This window comes from Suillus clintonianus (genome assembly GCF_016758775.1).
Source record: "Suillus clintonianus strain FC179 chromosome Unknown DEU56scaffold_2, whole genome shotgun sequence".
Classification (NCBI taxonomy): Eukaryota; Fungi; Basidiomycota; class Agaricomycetes; order Boletales; family Suillaceae; genus Suillus; species Suillus clintonianus.
In genome coordinates, this window is record NW_024539226.1 from 1040344 (window position 1) to 1058198 (window position 17855).

Genomic DNA, 17855 nt, shown 5'->3' on the forward strand with positions numbered 1-17855 from the left:
GTCGTCTTACATGGCAAACTTTGAAGTCTATCTCACACTCGACGATACTTTTAGATTGTCATTACCAACGCACGAACTCACTTTGGCAGCCAACGACTAATATTATATCATTGCAGCAAGATAAGAATATTGACAATACACCTCTGCTGTGTCTGAATTGAAACCATCAAACCATGGGTGACAGCGGCACTCCGTGTTATTCGACGCATCGCATATTTTACACACCAGGGTCCAACTCGCCCAATAACATAGTGCCGTCCTTGCTGCCAGTAAGAACTGTAGATATGTCAGTAAAAATCAGCCGGACAGAAAGTAATCCTTACTGATAGGCTCTTTCGGGTGGAAGTCTACACAAGTGACAGTCCCCCTGTGCCCCGGAAGCTAAAAAAAATGGTAAGCCACACGCAAGAAGCGCCAATAGGAGAACACGAACCTTGTACAATACACGCCCAGTGTCAACGTCCCAAACACATACCATCCGATCCGCACCACCAACTGCGACCCGTTGTCCCCCATCGTCCTTGCTCCATGCACCCTTTAAAAGCGTGTTCTCAAAACCAGCCGGAGCACCTTGCAACACACGGTGTATCCTCGATGGCGAGGGCGAAAATGGGCGTACATCGTGAATGATAGTATGCGATGAGAACGAAGGCGAGAGGAGGTAGGCGCCGTTAGGTGATAATGCAAGCGATGTCGGCGTGTCCGTGTGGCCAGTCAGCGCATAAACCTGCTCGCCCTTGCGCAGGTCATAAACATGAATCTCGTTGTCTAGCGCGCCAATATAGAGGTTCTGCCCATCCGCGCTCCACGCGACACTCGTCGCTGGGCATCCAAGTTCAAATACTGCAACACTATTCTTTGAACCATCTTCTCCACCCTCCCACACGCGTACTGTTCCATCGTCTGAGGCGGTGGCAATGAGCTCGATACCAGCTCCGCCTGCCATAGTCCGGTCCAGCGCGTTGATAATCCCGCGGTGAGCACGGATTTTTCGTGTCCGCTGGCCGGTAGTGACATCTGCAAATGATAGCATTTGGTCTGCAGATACAGTATAGAGGAGCGGTGAGAAGAGGGACCATTGAAGGTCAAGGATGGGTGCTTTATGGTGGCTAGAGAGGAGGCCGTAGTTGGTATTTGGTGGATAAGTTCTCCACAAAGCTATATTTTACTCGTGAAGAGTTCGTATAAAGCACATAGAGATGTCACGTACAGACACTTCGGTCCGCTGAGCAAGCAGCAATGTTTTGCCCAGTAGGGTCAAATCTACAGCTCAGAATTTCCGCCTTTGAACTCATTATCAATATACCATCCTGCGGACAAGGTGTCTACAGTTTTCTCACCGAATGAGACCCACTCAAGCTAATGATGGGTGCCTCTAGGTTGCTTGTGCGCTTAACGCTTCGTATGAGACCTTTGTGTCGCTCATCGTTGCCGGACGAGATGGCAATTTGGTTTCGAGCAGGGGAGTTCGAACGCGCTCTTTTGATGAGGGTACCTTCTGCATATGGGGGTGGAGAGGCGCCTCGTTTTGACATGGTGACCAAGTGCAGACCAAAAGATTTTGAGCGAGTTGTATTAGACGTCAATGGATTGCCGGTGAATGTCCGCAATAACTGAAGTGGTCACGTGATACCTTGTTTTTTTTGGCGGTTGCATTCAAGGATCAACAATTGGATAAGATGTTGATAAGATATTGTCATTGTCGAAATATCGTGGACTGAAAACTTGCTAACATAGGTGGCATACATCAGGAATGCTCCAGGTCACCCCAAAGAACACAGGTATAACGATACTTCTAGTGTGTATGGCTGCGCTGCTCAGCTGCCCACCTCACGGCATCCCTACGTCCCTTCGTGACATCAACTCCAAACCAAATTACCAGCGAGGCAGCCGTGCACATCGCAAAGAGAAACGGGAATCCCTGCCAGTTATTCCCCGTCTTGTCGATGATGACCTGGATGACGTTTGGCCCTACCATGGAAGAAACGCGGTTCGACAGACCGAAAAGACCGAAGAACTAGTCAATCAATGTAAGCGAATGGGACAGGAACTATGTGCGAGATACGCGCCATGTTGTCAAAACCGGGTGGACTGAGCTCAGCCATCATTGTGAGAGAGTACACGTAATAGGGCGCCTGGAAGAGGCCAAACAACACATTGTACGCCCTGATGAGAATATAAAAAACACAACAAGAAAAATGCAGAATCTTCACAAACCAGAACTCCCAGACGTTGTGGAACCTAATGTACCCTTAGAGGGGGCATGAAAGAAATTGTAAGAGACCGACCCAAGTTTTTCTGTCCATATTCCAATCATACCCCACAGCGGCATTAAAATCGTGACAACGTTCGTGACCACAAACTATGCCATTGACAGTCAAATAAGAAACCACGGCAAAGCAGCGATACACACCATCTTCTTTGTGTTAATCTTCCAATATTTCTGGATGTACCAGAAGGCGAGAGTGCCGATTGTCGAAGTAATCGCCTGAGACAAGCCCAAGTATGTATTTTGCAGGAACGAGAAGCTAAACTTGTCATTCTGACATATACCAATGAGGGTTCCGGTAGTATTAAGCCCCTGTCCAAGAAGGTGTCAGGTGCAGCCTGAGATTCAGGTAACCAAAATAACAGTACGTCTGCAAGAAGGAAGTAGGAGAATAGATACACGAATGTGTAAGGAAGGTACTTGTATGTCTTCAGCGCAGCCCAGATCTAATGTTCTCGTGAGTTTATTTCTCAAGGATATTTTGTAAAATACTCACCTGCTTCCATCCAACCGTCAGGTAATGTTCGCCTTTAGGCAATTTGGGGCCTGGCCTATGTTCCTGGAAGACAACTGGAGAGTTCTCAGCAGGAAGCCTGGAAAAGACCAGCCGATGCATACTCACACCACCAGATACCCAATACCACCCAATACGTGTTGACACTGCACACTAATCAATACGACCACTCAAACTCGCAAACATTATGTAAAAACTCACACTACGATGACATAATTGTCCACCTTGGGGTTGTTCATCATCGGGAGCAAAAGCGTCAAGTTCAGCAATAACGTGGTTATAAATCCGACATTACTATGAACCTGTATGAAAGATAGTCACGATCAGCTTCTGACGCCAACACGAAGCCCTGTGACGCACAGTAAAGATGTTGGTAATCCTATTCTTCTCCAACGATTCCTCTTTCTCGTAAACTTCAAGAGGAATCTCGCCACTTTCATACTTCTCTCTCAACTGGCGGGCATGCGGGGTATTGCGTGCGAGGCGAGGGAATACAGCGGCATAGAAAACTAGAGTAACACTGTATGAGACGAAACCGATGATGTACAGAACCATCGCTAGGATCCATCGGTTCGGCGCTGGGCAAAACGGTCAGACGTCAGGGAAACGTAGAACACCCGGAAACGTACTGGTAAGCGCCATACAAGCATACTGTGCAGCCCAGCACACCACTGTGACAGCGAACAGCAACCACCGTCCGAACGTGCCGTAGTCAGCAGCAGAACCGATAGTTGTTAATATGACTGTCATGATAGCAAAACTAATGCCATTTGTGGTCAGCACCACGCTGGAGACTGACTTGGTGCCGCTACCCCAAGGAACGACACATTGGCCAGAAGCAGTATCTGCGAGGCATGATGAGCCAGGGCCTGCAACTGGATCATATCCCGCTGCTGTGGCAAGTCCCTGGAACAGGGTTCCTGTATAGTTTAAACCAACACCCTGGTTGTATTACGCGTGAATAACTAGAGGAAATATGTCATGAATACCCGACAGACTCACATTGCCACCGTTTGAGTAAACTGGAATTTGGCTTGGTCAAGCAATAGCATGAGGAAGTACATGTGCTGGTACGCACGGTAATAGCTCCACAACTCCCTTCTGGTCATGAGCGGTTCATTCTTGCTGATGGACGATATAGCAATTTGGTTCGCGTCCTGGTCAGACTTGTTGTCTGACTTGATGTCCACAACACGTTTCACATCAGTGTGGAAGGCACTGGGCACTACGTTTTCCGATGGAGGTGACGTGGACATGGTGGTCGAGAACGAGGACGAGATAGCGAACAAAGACGCAGCCGGCAAACGTGATTGAGGTCCATGTGCAACTCTGTCTTCTGCATTTAATGGCTATCAGCGTACCTTATGGGGCTTAGCACAACTTGAAGTAATACTGATGTTCATCAACGCTCACTTCTGAGTTAAGAAGTTTGTTTCCTTATCATTCGTAATGTTTTTGGGAAGAGATATAGAAACTGGACTGATACTTGTAGCCCCAGGTTATCAGGCCAGTTTGAGAACATCGTTGGCAGTGAGTCGTGACAAGACTTCGAAATGTTTCTGCCAGATGATCCGAACAGAAGGGTTGCGGGTGGCTGTGCCCTAATTCGGGACTTTGTTCATCAGTGGACTGACCACCAGTGAGCGCTAAATGCTGTCAGCCAAACGATCGGACTGCCTTTGAAGTGACTCGAACTGTGATGTATTTGACAGTATTTGACCTGCATCTCTGGCAACGTTGTCCTGACATGATGACATGAATCAGAAATGTCCGAGGTCACTTCAAAAAGCAACATATATAACGACCGTTCTAGTGAGCATGCCTGCGCTGCTCAGCTGCCCACCTCACAGCATCCCTCCGCCCCTTCGTGACATCAACTCCAAACCAAATTACCAGCGAGGCAGCCGTGCACATCGCAAAGAGGAACGGGAACCCTTGCCAGTTGTTCCCCGTGTTGTTGATTATAACTTGGATGACATTGGGTCCTACCATAGAAGAAGCACGGTTTGACAGACCGAAGAGACCGAAGAACTAGTCGATGAAAGTCAAACGCAATGAGATGGGAACTATGATGAAGCCAAAATACACACCATGTTATCAAAACCGGGCGGACTCAGCTCGGCCATCATTGTCTGAGAGAACGCGTAGTAAGGCGCCTGGAAAAGGCCAAATACGATGTTGTATGCCCTGAGAAGAACATAAAATCACCGCAGAAAAAAAAGCGGATCCTTGACGAACCAGAACTCCCAGACATTGTGGAACCTGATGCACATGTTAGAGGGATGATGACTGCAAGAAACAAGTCAAACGGCACTGACCCAAATTTCTCTGTCCATATTCCAATCATACCCCACAGCGGAATCAGAATAGTGACAACATTGGTCGCCACAAACTGTACCGTCGATCAGATAAATGACTGCGTGAAAGACTAGCGCTACACACCATCTTCTTCGTGCTAATCTTCCAATATCTCTGGATATACCAGAAAGCGAGAGTGCTGATTGTCGAGGTGATTGCCTGTGACAAGCCCAAATATGTATTTTGCAGGAATGAGAAACTGAACTTGTTGTTCTGGCATATGGAAACTAGGGTTCCGGTAGTGTTCAGCCCCTGTGCAAGAAGATGTCAGGCGTGGCTCAAGATTACAATCGATCAAACAGTACATCTGCAAGAAGGAAGAAGGAGAACAGGTACACGAAAGTGTAGGGAAGATGCTTGTATGTCTTCAGCGCAGCCCAGATCTTGTTTTCGTGAGTCGATTTCTCAATGATATTTTGTAAGATACTCACCTGCTTCCATCCAATCGTCAGGTACCGTTCACCTTTAGGCAATTTTGGGCCTGGCCTAGGTTCCTGGAGGACAACTGGAGGGTTCTCAGCAACACTGTTTGAGACAAGCTACAATATGCTTACACCACCAGATACCCAGTACCACCCAATACGTAGTGACACTACACGTCAATCAATACAACAACTCAAAAACTCAAGCGATAGAAACTTACAGCATGAGGACATAATTGTCCACCTTGGGGTTGTTCGTCATCGGCAGCAAAAGCGCCAAGTTCAACAACAAAGTGATAATATATCCGATATTACTATGAACCTGTGTCAAAAGACCATTAGCTTCCGACGACAAAACGCAGCCCCTACAACGCACGGTAGAGATATTACTGATCCTATTCTTTTCCAGGGACTCTTCTTGCTCGTAAACTTCAGGAGGAATCTCGCCACTTTCGTACTTTTCTCTCAACTGGCGTGCATGCGGGGTATTGCGTGCGAGGCGAGGGAATACAGCGGCATAAAAAACAAGCGTCGCACCGTATGAGACGAAACCGATGATGTACAAAACCATCGCAAGGACCCATCGATTGGGAGCTGCGCAAAACGGTCAGACGTCAAAAAAACGTAGGACGGCCGGAAACGCACTAGTAAGCGCCATACAGGCATACTGTGCAGCCCAGCACACCACTGTGACAGCGAGCAGCAACCACCGTCCGAACGTGCCGTAGTCAGCAGCAGAACCGACGGTAGTGAATATAGCTGTCATAATAGCGAAACTGATACCATTCGCAATCAGCACCACGCTGGAAACTGACTTGGTGCCGCTACCCCAGGGAACTACGCATTGGCCAGAAGCAGTTGTTGCAAGGCACGACGAGCCAGGGCCTGCAATGGGATCATATCCCGCTGCTGTGGCAAGCCCCTGGAACAGGGTTTGTGTATAGCCCAGAGGACCGACGCCCTGGTTGTGTGAAGCGTGAATGAAAAGAGCGAGCCCAATAATACTCGACCAACTCACATTGTCACCATTATAGTATACTGACATGTAGTTTTGTCAGAAAATGGCATAGGGGATGACATGTATTGGAGCGCACAGTAATAACTCCACAACTCCCTCCTGGTCACGAGCGGTTCGTCCTTGCTGATGGATGAAATAGCAATGTGGTTCGCGTCTTGGTCAGACGAATTATCTGACTTGATGTCCACAACCTGTTTTGCATCAGCGTGGAAGGCACTGGGCACTAGGTTTTCCGATTGAAGTGACTTGGACATGGCCAAACCCGATATACCAGGTCAGGTAGAGAACAAGCGCTGAAACTGGAAGGACGTTAGTATCACGACTGGGTGGGTGAATTATCCATTTCACCTTTAATATGAATACCGGTGGGAGGGTGGTGACAGGTGAAAGGAAGGTGATTTCGTGTTACTAGGTCTGTTCGAGTAATTTTCAACACCTCCGACGGTAAGCCATTCTTGAGCCACTCCGACCCCGATATTGTCCAGCGATAACCGTCATTTATATTCGGATTTACACTTGAGCCAACGAGGTATGTATTGCCATACCCGAGGTAGCGGCGATGTGGCCTGAGCTGTAGTAATAATTACATAGGACAAGCCGTGAGTGAGACCGTTTGGGCTCTCCATCGTTATGCACATGTGCATGCCCAAATTTTGGTTAGGCGTACCTTATCATATGGGAGCTTATCACGAATTTAATGGTCACAAGGACCTCCCGTTTGCAGCTGCATCTCAGCGCTCACTTCTGAATTGAGCTTTGTTCCCTTATTCGAAGGGCTTCCTATCGTGTTATCTTTTGGGGAAGAGATAAAAATCAGGTAGAAAAGTTACAAACCCATACGTACATAGTGTATGTTTTAGCCCAGACCGTCAGCTTAGCTAGGAGCCCCAGCTGCAGACAGGCTTAGGCAGAGAACATCTGAGTTCAAGAATGGCAGTCGCAGGTGGCTGTGCACATGCTCACTTGTTTGCTGGACCACACCACCACGACCGCTGCTGAAATTATCGAGGACGTTGGATTGCCTTTGCAGCGACTCGAACGTTTGGCGGATCTAACGCTGAAAAGATGCACCTTGTTCTATTTGCATCTTGGGCAACGGTGTTTCCGTGGTAGATGGAAGTCAAGTCATGATGGTGCGTCCTGAGTCCCGACATCCACACCCCTTAGTTCCTGCGCAAAGACGAATAAAGCACTCCCGACAGCCTGAGGTTACTCGTAGTGCTGTGTTTCTGTCTCAGCAGCAGTAACCGCCAGCGTGTAGCCCTTACAAAGGCTGGATGACGGTTGTAATTTGCAATCGGAGCGCCCAATATTACGTAGTATTATGCTTTTTGCCATCCCTAGCCAACTAACAGTACTAACAATTTACATTGTTCTTTTCTAGGTACGATTCAACAAATGATACCTGCCCGACACTCTACGAGCCTTTCTCTCGACAACCTCCACGCACCCCTTGTACTATGTTTCTCTGCGCTAGGGTGTCAAGCTCCAGCTCCCCATCGATTCTTGATAACATCCATAACCGTGCTTGGCGTCCGCCAGCAACTGCTCTAGGAGCTGCCGCTCCTCATCCTCCAAGTTCGCTACGAGTTCTTTATCTGGCGTAAAAGATTTGATCTTCTCTTTACTCAACACCTGTTTTGCCACGTGTTCCCTCCACGCTTCCCAAACTCTCGTATCGTTTGGAATCATGCACTCCAAGATCTTCTTCGGCTTGAAGTTTGCAGATGATTTTTTTGACATATCGACGCCTGCATACAGGACGAAGCATGCACACGCCGCTTGTGACCCTCTGTTGGGGAGCGCAAATTTCGTGATTGGTGGTTCACCGAGCGATTTCCACAGCAGATCTGTCTGGATCTTTTCTTTCTCCAGTGACGACAGGAATGAATTGTATGCCCAAGACACTGCAAGTGACGATAGGAACATAATCTGGCCGAACAGTGTTGCTCGAGAAATGAAGAGAAGTTGAACTAGAAACTGTAACAGGAGTAGGAGGGAGCAGAACCCGACGATGTTGAATTCTTCATCGCTGCCCATATCCAGCACGAGTTTGGCCTTGGTTATCGACGTGACCTCTTTCTCTGCGCCCTTCAAGATGACAATGTCATTGCGCATCAAAAGAAATCCATCTCCCCGCGGCGCATATGATGAAGGTTCGACAAGCTTGAAATATAGCTTCCCCGAACCGATGACGAAGCAAGATAGGCCACTGGAGACCATGCCCAGGATGATCAGCCCAAATGCGCGCCAATCACCAACAAATGCGCAAACAAGGCATGTTGCCACGCTGCTGGCGATGGGTATAGCAGCGAACAGGGAATGATAAACCTTTCTCCTCGGTACCTGGCCTCCTTGCCGCAATTTTACGTCGCTGACATCTATAATGCTCACTGACCCCGGTGCGGTTACTCTTCCTCTGAGCTGGATCTTGTCCTTGGTCTCCTTGGTCTCATTTGCCTTTTTGGCTGAGAGGTATGCGAGGTGACCTGTAGTCGTCATATCCGTGCCCGAGAAGACTCCGATGAAACGTGGGCCCTCATTCCCATCCAACCCAAACATTTCTTCAGGCGTTGGGTTGGGTCCGGGAAAGATGCCATCCCAAAATCGTGATTTCGCCAACTGCCCGAATTTCTTGGCAACAGTGTAGCTTCCGGGAGAGTTGTACCACCCAAGCCAACGCCTGCCTCGGTAGAGATGGACAGTGGCCATTGCGGAGATCGCTTCTTCCCCGCCGAAGAACCCCATGACACCAGAGGTGTCAAGGGTGAAGGACGTATCACCGAGTGGCGAGTTGATGGACATCCTGGAATGTCTGGGTGCTGCTCCACCTTGAAATTCTCCAGCCTTATATACACATCATGAGGCATTGCGTAGTTCCTGTGGATACTTTTTAAAATGACCGCGCCTCCTCGCGATGAAACAGCGCAAATTTGATTGGGATTTGTCTGCTATGAATTTGGATCACCACAGCAAGATCCAAGAGAAAGCAAGGACATGAATCAGTAGTTCCGATGCCCATGTTCGCTTGCCGTGTTCAGAATTTCCTTTCCCGGCCTGAATATTCGAGAGAGACGCCCTGACCGCTTTTCTGATGCACCGCGCTCAGTAGCCTTGGGAAGAAAGCTGTGACGCGAACACTGACGAAGGCCTCAGTTTGTAATCCACTTCTCATTGGCTTGAAACTTCTGATCTGCTACCGCCGCCTCGAGAGTTGACCGACCGTGCTGAACGCGACGTCACTTAGCGGACTAGATGGCACCTCCGAGTTTTGCATTCATCCCCCGAAATATTCACAAGGATAGGAAACAGCAAGGCACTTCCGCTCACGTACCATCACCACTTGAACCGACACCTGCCATCGAAAGAGGAGAACCAGCATACCCAGGACCGTCCGTGATCGACAAAGGCAAAGGGAAAGCGCCTGAACCTTCGGCGAAACCAGTCTACAACGAGACAGACATTTCCATCCTTGTTGTTCTCGCGTTTTCGGACTATGCTCTTTGGCTTGACTCAGATCTGAGGAGGAAAACCGAAGAATCACTTCAGAACGAGAGCCATGATGCTGGATGTATGTTTTCATTTTTTTTTCGTATGCGTACCCGACGGGATTTATGTATCTACGCAGTTTTACCTCTCAGCTACCTGATGCGTCGCGCTTTTGGCAGAGAGAACTTGGGTCAAGAATATATGCCGACTGAAGCGAACGTGGTGAAGGCAATTCGGACCTACGCAGGCGACGTGCTGGAGGTTAGAATGCTTGTATCAGCCCCATCTGCATCTGCGTGGTACCCTTCCTGGAAACCGGAGAGGGACTCGCTTGGTTGTTATGAAGTACGGAGGAAGGATTGGTCAACACTATTGGATAACGCGACTCGTGAATTCAGTCGGGGTCAATGGGACGATCGTACTATTTACATGGTAGGTACGTCTCTCTGACAGAGGACCACAATCTGACGATCTTAGGAAAATATACCTGCTCAATATCACACAATACCTGGTATCATCCGATTTGCGCAAGGGTTGCTGTCTCAATGCTGTAGATCATCATCGGACCCGGTTCCAATCCAAAATATTACACTTCCCCCGCATCACTTGGATAAAACCGAGGACCGTCCAAAATGCAAAGGCTTTGCACTCGTCACACTATGTAACGCAGAGTTGTGTCAGATTTTTCTTGAATCGTGGCCTTGGACGCAGCCATTCCAACCCTCCAAATCAGATGACTTGGGTCTCGCTGAAGACGACCTGGAGACAAAGGAAGCCTCGAAGTTCGGGTTTCGCACTCTACCAAAAGCGCGCTGGGATAAATTGAACGAGCAGTATCTTGCTTACCGCCAGAAATTGATTAACGAGCTAGCGGATGCCAACGAACCCCCAGATATCTCACCCGACTTCGATGTACGACTGGTCGCTTATGAGGTTTTGGAAGACATCCCTGTCCCACCTAGGAATGTGACAACTATGTCCTCACCGTACCCCCTCGGCTGTCTCGTCTTTGCCCGAAATCTTCATCTCGAAACAAACAAGACTACACTTCGAGCGCTATTCACTAATGCATTCAAGTCGTCCTCGCTAGATCCCGGTGGAATCGACTACGTCGATTTCAATAAAGGGATGGATTCTGTAAGTCCTTTGGTTTTCCTTGAGTATGCATTCTCAAAGCGTCGTCAGTGCTATCTTCGGCTTGCCTCGCCTGAGCATGGACGTGTTTTGACCGACTACTTTTCTAGTCAGCCCATCGTACAGTCTCACGGTCTTGATGACATGGGCAAGACTCCAGGAGCGTCCCAGAAAGCCATCACGACGGAGATCATCGAGGGTAAAAAGGAGGAAGTCTATTGGGAGAAAGTTCCAGAGAAAGTCAGACGACAGGCTGTGGAGAAAGCAGTGAAGGCTCTGAATGGCAAACAGCCATCGGCTCCCGCACACAGTGCGCAAGAACATTCCGAGGAAAGCAGGCCGCGGAAAAAGAGGAAACGCGGCTGATAACAGACCCTACAACATCCCCAGCCCACACTGCAATAATGGAAGTATTTACAATAAATAGACTGGTAAGCAAAAAAAGCGCATTGCGCCCCCATAGTACAACCCATCGTTGTACTGCGGAAGTACAAATTACACGCCCGACAGTTTGCTGTTTCATTAAAACGATTATACGCCTACAGGCTACCAGAGACAAAATCCATAAACTTGACATCATAAGCAATCCGCGATCTCTTTCATGGTGAGTCTATCATGCATGTTCATGCACCAGCACTTCTCCAACAGTGCCCAAAGTGCGTCATCCAAGCCTCGTTCTGCAACGACTGGGTCTGTGGGTCGAGGTGGAGTCTCGCCCTGACAGACCTTAAGGATGACTTGAGTTGCGAGGCGCACTGACTTCCAAGGTTCTTCGTGGGTCATAAGCTGTGAAGACGTTTCAAAAAACTGGCTCATTAAGTAAACATGGTGGAAGTACCTCGAGGACTGTCATACTAAAGGCGTAAACGTCGGACGCCATTGTACGTTTCCCTCCGCTCTTGCACAGCTCAGCAGGGCACCACCTCAAAGACTCTTGATTGAGGGTGCTGCCACTGCTGACATCGAAGTAGCTCATGATCTCCTCCTCGAGCTATATTAATTTGATAAGTCAAAACGCAATGATCGCCATGAGTGGACACATTACCCTTGTAAAACCGAAGTTGGAAAGCAGTGGTCTGCCGTCCGGGCTGACGGAGATGTTGATCTACAGCGAGGTAAAGATCCTGCTTATCGGTCATTGTCGTCATGACTCACGCTTTGATGTCACCGTGAACAACAGACATGCTGTGCAATAATTTAATGCCCTCGACAATGCCTTTCAACTACAAAATCGGATCAAAATGTTGCTTTCCTTGACGAAAGCAAGGAATGTACCATATATCGGTGGTCAACCTCGGGGTATTCATAGATGTAGTCTTGCAAGGTCCCATTAGACATCCAGGGGCTTACGGTGTAACTGTTACATCGTCAGGAACAGCATACGGATTCCTAAGGAAGCAAACACTCACGGATAATCCCCGTCGCTCTGGCAAAACCCGTATATTGTGAGGATGTGCTCTCCCTTGTCCGCTTCGAAGATTGTTCTCCATATCTCCGCCTCTGTCTTGAACCTCTGCAAATTAATAAATTAAATCCTCATGTCGACAGCGACAACAATATCAGGATAATGTACCTTAAGCGTTTTAGGTGTAACATAGACTGCGCGCAGGACTCTGATAGCAACCTTCTCGTTATTAAGGTAGCATCCTTCCCAGACGTCGGTCCGGCTCGTTCCATTCACAGCATAATTGCTGGTACGCCTCACTTCCCCGCGTTTCAAATTCATGTTCGGAAGTAAAGTCCTGGAAGTCTGGAGAAGATTGTACAAATTACTTTCCAGACCGCGTTCAGCGGTTGTAGAGACGTGTCCCGGAAGGTTCTGTCGATGAGAATGAGATCAAGGGTTCAAGACTAGGGAATGTGGTACCAACCTCTTGCATCACTGTCAAGATCTGGTGCACGACTGTGGTCTGTTGCAGTTGTGCGTCCATGAGAATCTCTTGCGTGTTTTTGAGGTCTCCGAGATATTGCACCATGTGTTCGCTGTCAATCCTTTGGTTCTCTTCGAAGGCAGACTGCCACTTGTGGATCTCGAGGTGGGAATTTATCTGGTCCAATGAGCGAATGAAGTTAGGGCTGAGGAACAAACTCCTCGTACCTGTAACATGTTTAAACAATCAGATATCTGAAGGTGGCATTGTTGGATGACGCCAGCGAGTTCATCCTGTTTGACGAATAGTTTGACTCGAGACATCAAGCACCATGGAGTCATTCTGTCCAGGATGCCTTGCAGGGCGCTGACTTGGTTATCAGCTGCTTTCCAGACAATACCATCTGTGCGCTACCAACCTTTGTGCGCTCGAGGATAGCCTGATTTTCTCATCTGCTGCCATGATTTCGCCTTCGCTCTTGATGACAGTAAGGAAACCGAGGCAGCGTTCCTCGAGTTGTCGCATGCCATTCCTATCATAGTAGTCATTACGGTCAGTGGGAAGAACAGAGGCAGTGTGGAGAAATGATAAGTACCTGTTGGACTCTGCCTTAGCCAGCAGGTTAATGAGGATGGTTAGAACACTAAATGCTGGAGCCAGCCATGTCAATGGGGTAGCCTGTGTTGCCTGAGACAGTGGTGAAGCGGCATTGATGTGAAAGGAGGACGCAAAAGTGGCCATAATGAGCCGTAAGCTGCCTGAGATACTTGGTCAACAAAATACTTGAAGGTCGTTCGTTTATAAGAGGGCGCGTCAGAAGCTGGGTGTCGCATTATGATGCTGCTCAAGCTCCTTTATATCATTTGCTTGCTGTAAGCTAGAGATATTACGGTACCAGGACTGGTTCACGCACCAGCATAGGATGACACTGCAATCAGTTGTTGTTTTAGAGGAACTTCAAGTTATCTATAGAACTTGTCTATTGAAGGAACGTTGGTCCGAATGACACACGGTCACGGCAGCTTTTATTGTGTCACCTAGGGGAGTCTTATCGTGCAAGCTGAAGCTGTTCGCTATGACTAACTTATTAGTGGCTACCGCGCTCAACAATTGTGATGGAAAGAAGTAACCCAACTTGAAGTACAACAAACAGCAAGCGTAAACACATGTCATGGTAACATTACGTCGTGATATAAGTAGTGATCAGTACAAGGCGGAAGGACTGAATATTTTTACGAGTGATCTGGAATAACAATAATTTATCCGAAATGAATTTCAGGTTTGTATGGAAAGTGGTTCACCAATTAATTCCTGGTCTTCTTCGAGGACGAAGTAACGTATACAGGCTCATCATTGTTCAAGGCCGTTGAGAAAGTCTGACTGGTATCTGAACTTCAATGAAAGTTCCCAATGATGGCGGACGTCTATCAGGAGCAAGATAAGCATCTTCAAACACATGCAGTAGTAATCTCTATTCCAACGAAATGGTTCTGAGGTGAGTGGCCGCTTAGCGAGTGCGAGAAGCAGCAGTACTTGTTTGTTGAGTGCGCGAAAGACACGGGAAGCACCTTGCTAGAAGCACAAAGCAGCTAATGTCTGGAACATATTCAACATCCATCGGGGAACGAGGTCTGTTCGTTGCAGCAGAAACACTGGTTCTTCCAGTCTGCAAGGTTGCTGGGATAGTTCCGTCGGTCACATCGGATGTGCCCACTGGGGTAACGCTGCTGTTTAAAGCACCAGCATTCGCTACATTAGTATTGGAAGTGTGGGCTGGTTGGGGAGGGGGACGTGGTCGCTGCACCACATGCCTTTTCCCGCTGATGGCATTAGCGGTGCGCTTCGAGGATGTCGTCAAAACGTGTTCGTGGATGTCCACAGCTCAGAAAACTTACATATTTACCTCGGGTTGCGAAGACATCCACAACGGGGATTTCCCTGGGGAGGGGAGTATCACCCTCAAGAACGGAGGAGCGAGAAAAGAGACGGTTCATCAAGTTCTTCATTCGTGAGTCTTCGGCATGGCGCGTGGTTGTAGTAGCGCAGTTGTTGCGTCCAGGCGGGGAATGCGTATCAAACTGCAGAAGGATGGTGAGATGTGCATTGAAACTAGTGTATCATACGGACTATTACTAACTTGATCGAAGAACCTAGGCGGGATTCCAGCGCGTTGTAGGCGAGGCTCTGGGCCTGAGATGGTCTTCTGCAGGACTGAAGTTAAGGATACTACAAAACGACGAGCATGAACACGTACTTTAAGAAATTCCTGTCCGGACTGAATGGCATGTCAGCAGGAAGCCTGGCGTGATGATATAATTTGCTCACCTGCTGGGACTCCTTCTCTGACTCGTTTTGAGGAACTGTCCATGTGCGAACGAGTTTGTCGTCACAGCCAGTGGCGATGAGCTGGCTGTCCTCGGAAAAGGCCACACAACGGACGGTAGAGAAAAATGTCCAACATAGGGTCTACGACCCCAAAGGACTCAATCTGATGCAAAAAAAAAAAAAAAAAAAACGGACGGTAGAAGGGTGCTCGAGTGGCTCGCCGATCGGTTCGAATGTGGTCAGGTCAAAGAACCGCGAGGTAGCGTGTGACGTGGTTGTGAATTTGGTACCATTGGAAGCAATGACTAGCGAGAGAAAAAATTGGGCATGCACGCCGAACTGTTTAATGATGTCTCCAGTGGCAGCATCTGATATTCGTATGTCATTGCTGTTTCCACTGACGAGACGGTGGCCATCTGGGGTGAATGCGACTTTGAATGCCGGCTGTTCTATTTTCAGTAGCTCTTCTCCGGTTGCTGAATTCCAAACGATGATGTATTCATCCGTGCCCGCTGCTAGTTTTCTTCCATCGGGGGAGAATGCGACTGAGAATGCATTACCAGTGCCCACATGGAGTGGCCCGAGGACAATTTCGCCCGTCTTCCTCTTCCACACACACACTGTTTTGTCCCATGATGCACTTGCAAATGTCTCGTTGTCCGGCGCAAATACGACACCCCAAACATACCTAGTATGCCCCTTGAACGAGACCCGCACTCTCTTTTTCGTCTCAACTTCCCAGACCAGGATACATCCGTTCGTCGCTCCACTCACAACCCAACGCCCATCGAAGGATGCTGCAACCGTTTGGACTCCATCATCGTGACCCAACAAAGGCTCCCCCACTTGTTTCCCCGTGTCCAAATCCCACACCCGAAGACTTTTGTCGCAAGAGCAAGTGACGAGGAGACGTGTGCCTGGGATGAAAGCTACGCCGGTTACCCCGTCTTCATGACCCTTGAGCGTCATTTCGACATGGGGTGGTTCTTCCCGAGTTGAAGATGCTCCATGAGTGGTAGCTGCCATTGGATCTTGTTAAGCAACTCTGTCAGCAAGAGCATCGAGGAGGGAGTAGTCAGCTGTCACTTACATCCGCTATGGTGAGTGGTCTCTAAGCTGCTTTATCTACAGGATACTTACTATCGCTGAATCCCCATGTCGGCATTGCTGTAGACACGTCTTGTCCCGCATACAGGTTCTACGTTCAGCGCTTCTTTCAGTAGCTTTCTTGGGAGAAAACAGATGTACCTATTGTTGGATTACTTATCTGAACTACAGAGAGTAGTGAAAAGAATATTCGAGTATCGTGGTTTGAGCGCAAGTCCAAAGGGGTTTTCAGCCCCAAACCATCGGCCCACATCAGTGCATAAATCGAAGATGAGCCGTGATTCCAAATTGACCAAAGTGGTCCCAAGCGATGCGTCTGGCGAAGTCTAGACACTGTAGAATGGTACATACCATTGAAAGCTTGACGATCGGAAGTCGGACGGGTACTCGGTGTGACTAGTGACAACGCGCTACGTCACGCCGGGCATAAACGCGTCGCGTCCGCTTGGATGTTTAATCCACAACTGTGAACACCTCCCACGAAATGCCAGCACAGAAACGTAAATCAGACGCCGGGGAAGCGTCATCTTCAAAGAAATCTCGCGCGTCTCACGCCTCTGCAAAAGCCCTCATCAAAGCCATTCTTGCCAACCCTGATTCGTATCCGATCCCAGATGACGAGGACGATATCCGTCAGTCCCTGGTTGATTTGGCTCAGTACGTGAGAGAGCTTGAGCAGGATGCTCAGCAAGGAGGGGCTGGTTCTGCGCCCAAGGCTATGAGCGCTGATCAACTTGCTGCGGCTGCCGAAAAGATCAGAAAGGCTGCTAACAGCGGTATCAAGAAGCAAATGACCGTAGGTTTCCTCGGCCATCCTCACCGTCAACCTGTTTCAAACTCTCATTACAGTGGAAACCGTCGTGCAAGGCTGGTTCTGCCAAGTGGTGCTACGATGGCGTTTGCGCGGATCCCGTTGTCTTCGGTACCATGCTGGGCCTTGGCGGTCCACCAACATGGAAAACGCACAAGATGCCCATTGACGACTTTGAAAATCGCATTGGTCGCCTCGACGCGTCTGCCAGGTCTGTCTCGTTGATTTCTTTTTAAACGCGACTTGTTCTTACTGGGAAGCAGGTATTCGAACCTCTACATCAAAGGTCAGCACGTAAACATCCGCTGGAGCGATAGTGGAGAGTTCAAGTTTAGTGGAACGTATGGCGCATAACTTATTCCCCGTCTTTCCTCCCAAATGTTTTGAAGAGTATACAACTGCTTCTTTCTTGTCACTAATCGATCCCATAGGTACCTACTTGCCCTTTAATTTACCCTACACTTCTGTTGCTCCTGTGAATGGTATACAACATTTTCGAATTCATTGACATCCTTGATTCTGAGAGAGAGAGATAAA

At 48.6% G+C, this 17855-nt stretch overlaps 7 protein-coding genes across 7 annotated transcripts; 2 read left to right on the forward strand and 5 right to left on the reverse strand.

The window, feature by feature from the left end:
• Positions 1-45: 45 nt before the first annotated feature.
• Positions 46-1616, reverse strand: DEU56DRAFT_767013 (WD40-repeat-containing domain protein). Its single transcript, XM_041351124.1, has 5 exons — positions 1341-1616; positions 1211-1283; positions 434-1158; positions 324-381; positions 46-276 (listed from the first exon to the last, which is right to left on the reverse strand). Exons 1-5 carry the CDS (start codon positions 1533-1535, stop codon positions 218-220), a joined length of 1110 nt encoding a protein of 369 aa, XP_041215402.1. The 5' UTR covers positions 1536-1616; the 3' UTR covers positions 46-217.
• Positions 1617-1678: 62 nt separating this feature from the next.
• DEU56DRAFT_234960 (autophagy-related protein 22-like protein) lies at positions 1679-4341 on the reverse strand. Its single transcript, XM_041345215.1, has 12 exons — positions 4197-4341; positions 3862-4144; positions 3786-3805; positions 3413-3725; positions 3144-3361; positions 2985-3085; positions 2892-2929; positions 2766-2839; positions 2638-2715; positions 2414-2581; positions 2289-2362; positions 1679-2241 (listed from the first exon to the last, which is right to left on the reverse strand). The coding sequence occupies exons 2-12, from the start codon at positions 4037-4039 to the stop codon at positions 2022-2024; spliced, it is 1482 nt and encodes a 493-aa protein (XP_041215403.1). The 5' UTR covers positions 4040-4144; positions 4197-4341; the 3' UTR covers positions 1679-2021.
• A 251-nt stretch (positions 4342-4592) lies between these two features.
• On the reverse strand, positions 4593-6835 carry DEU56DRAFT_723619 (autophagy-related protein 22-like protein; the record flags this gene model as incomplete). Its single annotated transcript, XM_041347780.1, has 13 exons — positions 4593-4814; positions 4874-4970; positions 5022-5045; positions 5102-5175; positions 5226-5393; positions 5447-5524; positions 5573-5646; positions 5696-5733; positions 5785-5885; positions 5940-6157; positions 6209-6524; positions 6582-6601; positions 6658-6835. 13 exons carry the CDS (start codon positions 6833-6835, stop codon positions 4593-4595), a joined length of 1608 nt encoding a protein of 535 aa, XP_041215404.1.
• Positions 6836-7959: 1124 nt separating this feature from the next.
• On the reverse strand, positions 7960-9641 carry DEU56DRAFT_235002 (uncharacterized protein). The gene has a single exon (XM_041345216.1). The coding sequence runs from the start codon at positions 9384-9386 to the stop codon at positions 8055-8057; it is 1332 nt and encodes a 443-aa protein (XP_041215405.1). The 5' UTR covers positions 9387-9641; the 3' UTR covers positions 7960-8054.
• A 13-nt stretch (positions 9642-9654) lies between these two features.
• On the forward strand, positions 9655-11675 carry DEU56DRAFT_235020 (uncharacterized protein). The gene is made up of 4 exons (XM_041345217.1): positions 9655-10152; positions 10210-10502; positions 10548-11207; positions 11256-11675. The coding sequence occupies exons 1-4, from the start codon at positions 9837-9839 to the stop codon at positions 11568-11570; spliced, it is 1584 nt and encodes a 527-aa protein (XP_041215406.1). The 5' UTR covers positions 9655-9836; the 3' UTR covers positions 11571-11675.
• Positions 11676-11780: 105 nt separating this feature from the next.
• Positions 11781-13816, reverse strand: DEU56DRAFT_724008 (kinase-like domain-containing protein; the record flags this gene model as incomplete). Its single annotated transcript, XM_041347801.1, has 11 exons — positions 11781-11990; positions 12043-12195; positions 12250-12292; positions 12360-12427; positions 12480-12561; positions 12614-12717; positions 12778-13023; positions 13076-13252; positions 13303-13441; positions 13494-13607; positions 13671-13816. The coding sequence occupies 11 exons, from the start codon at positions 13814-13816 to the stop codon at positions 11781-11783; spliced, it is 1482 nt and encodes a 493-aa protein (XP_041215407.1).
• A 3044-nt stretch (positions 13817-16860) lies between these two features.
• On the forward strand, positions 16861-17840 carry DEU56DRAFT_846760 (uncharacterized protein). The gene is made up of 3 exons (XM_041355141.1): positions 16861-17303; positions 17357-17529; positions 17582-17840. Exons 1-3 carry the CDS (start codon positions 16992-16994, stop codon positions 17670-17672), a joined length of 576 nt encoding a protein of 191 aa, XP_041215408.1. The 5' UTR covers positions 16861-16991; the 3' UTR covers positions 17673-17840.
• Positions 17841-17855: the final 15 nt, after the last annotated feature.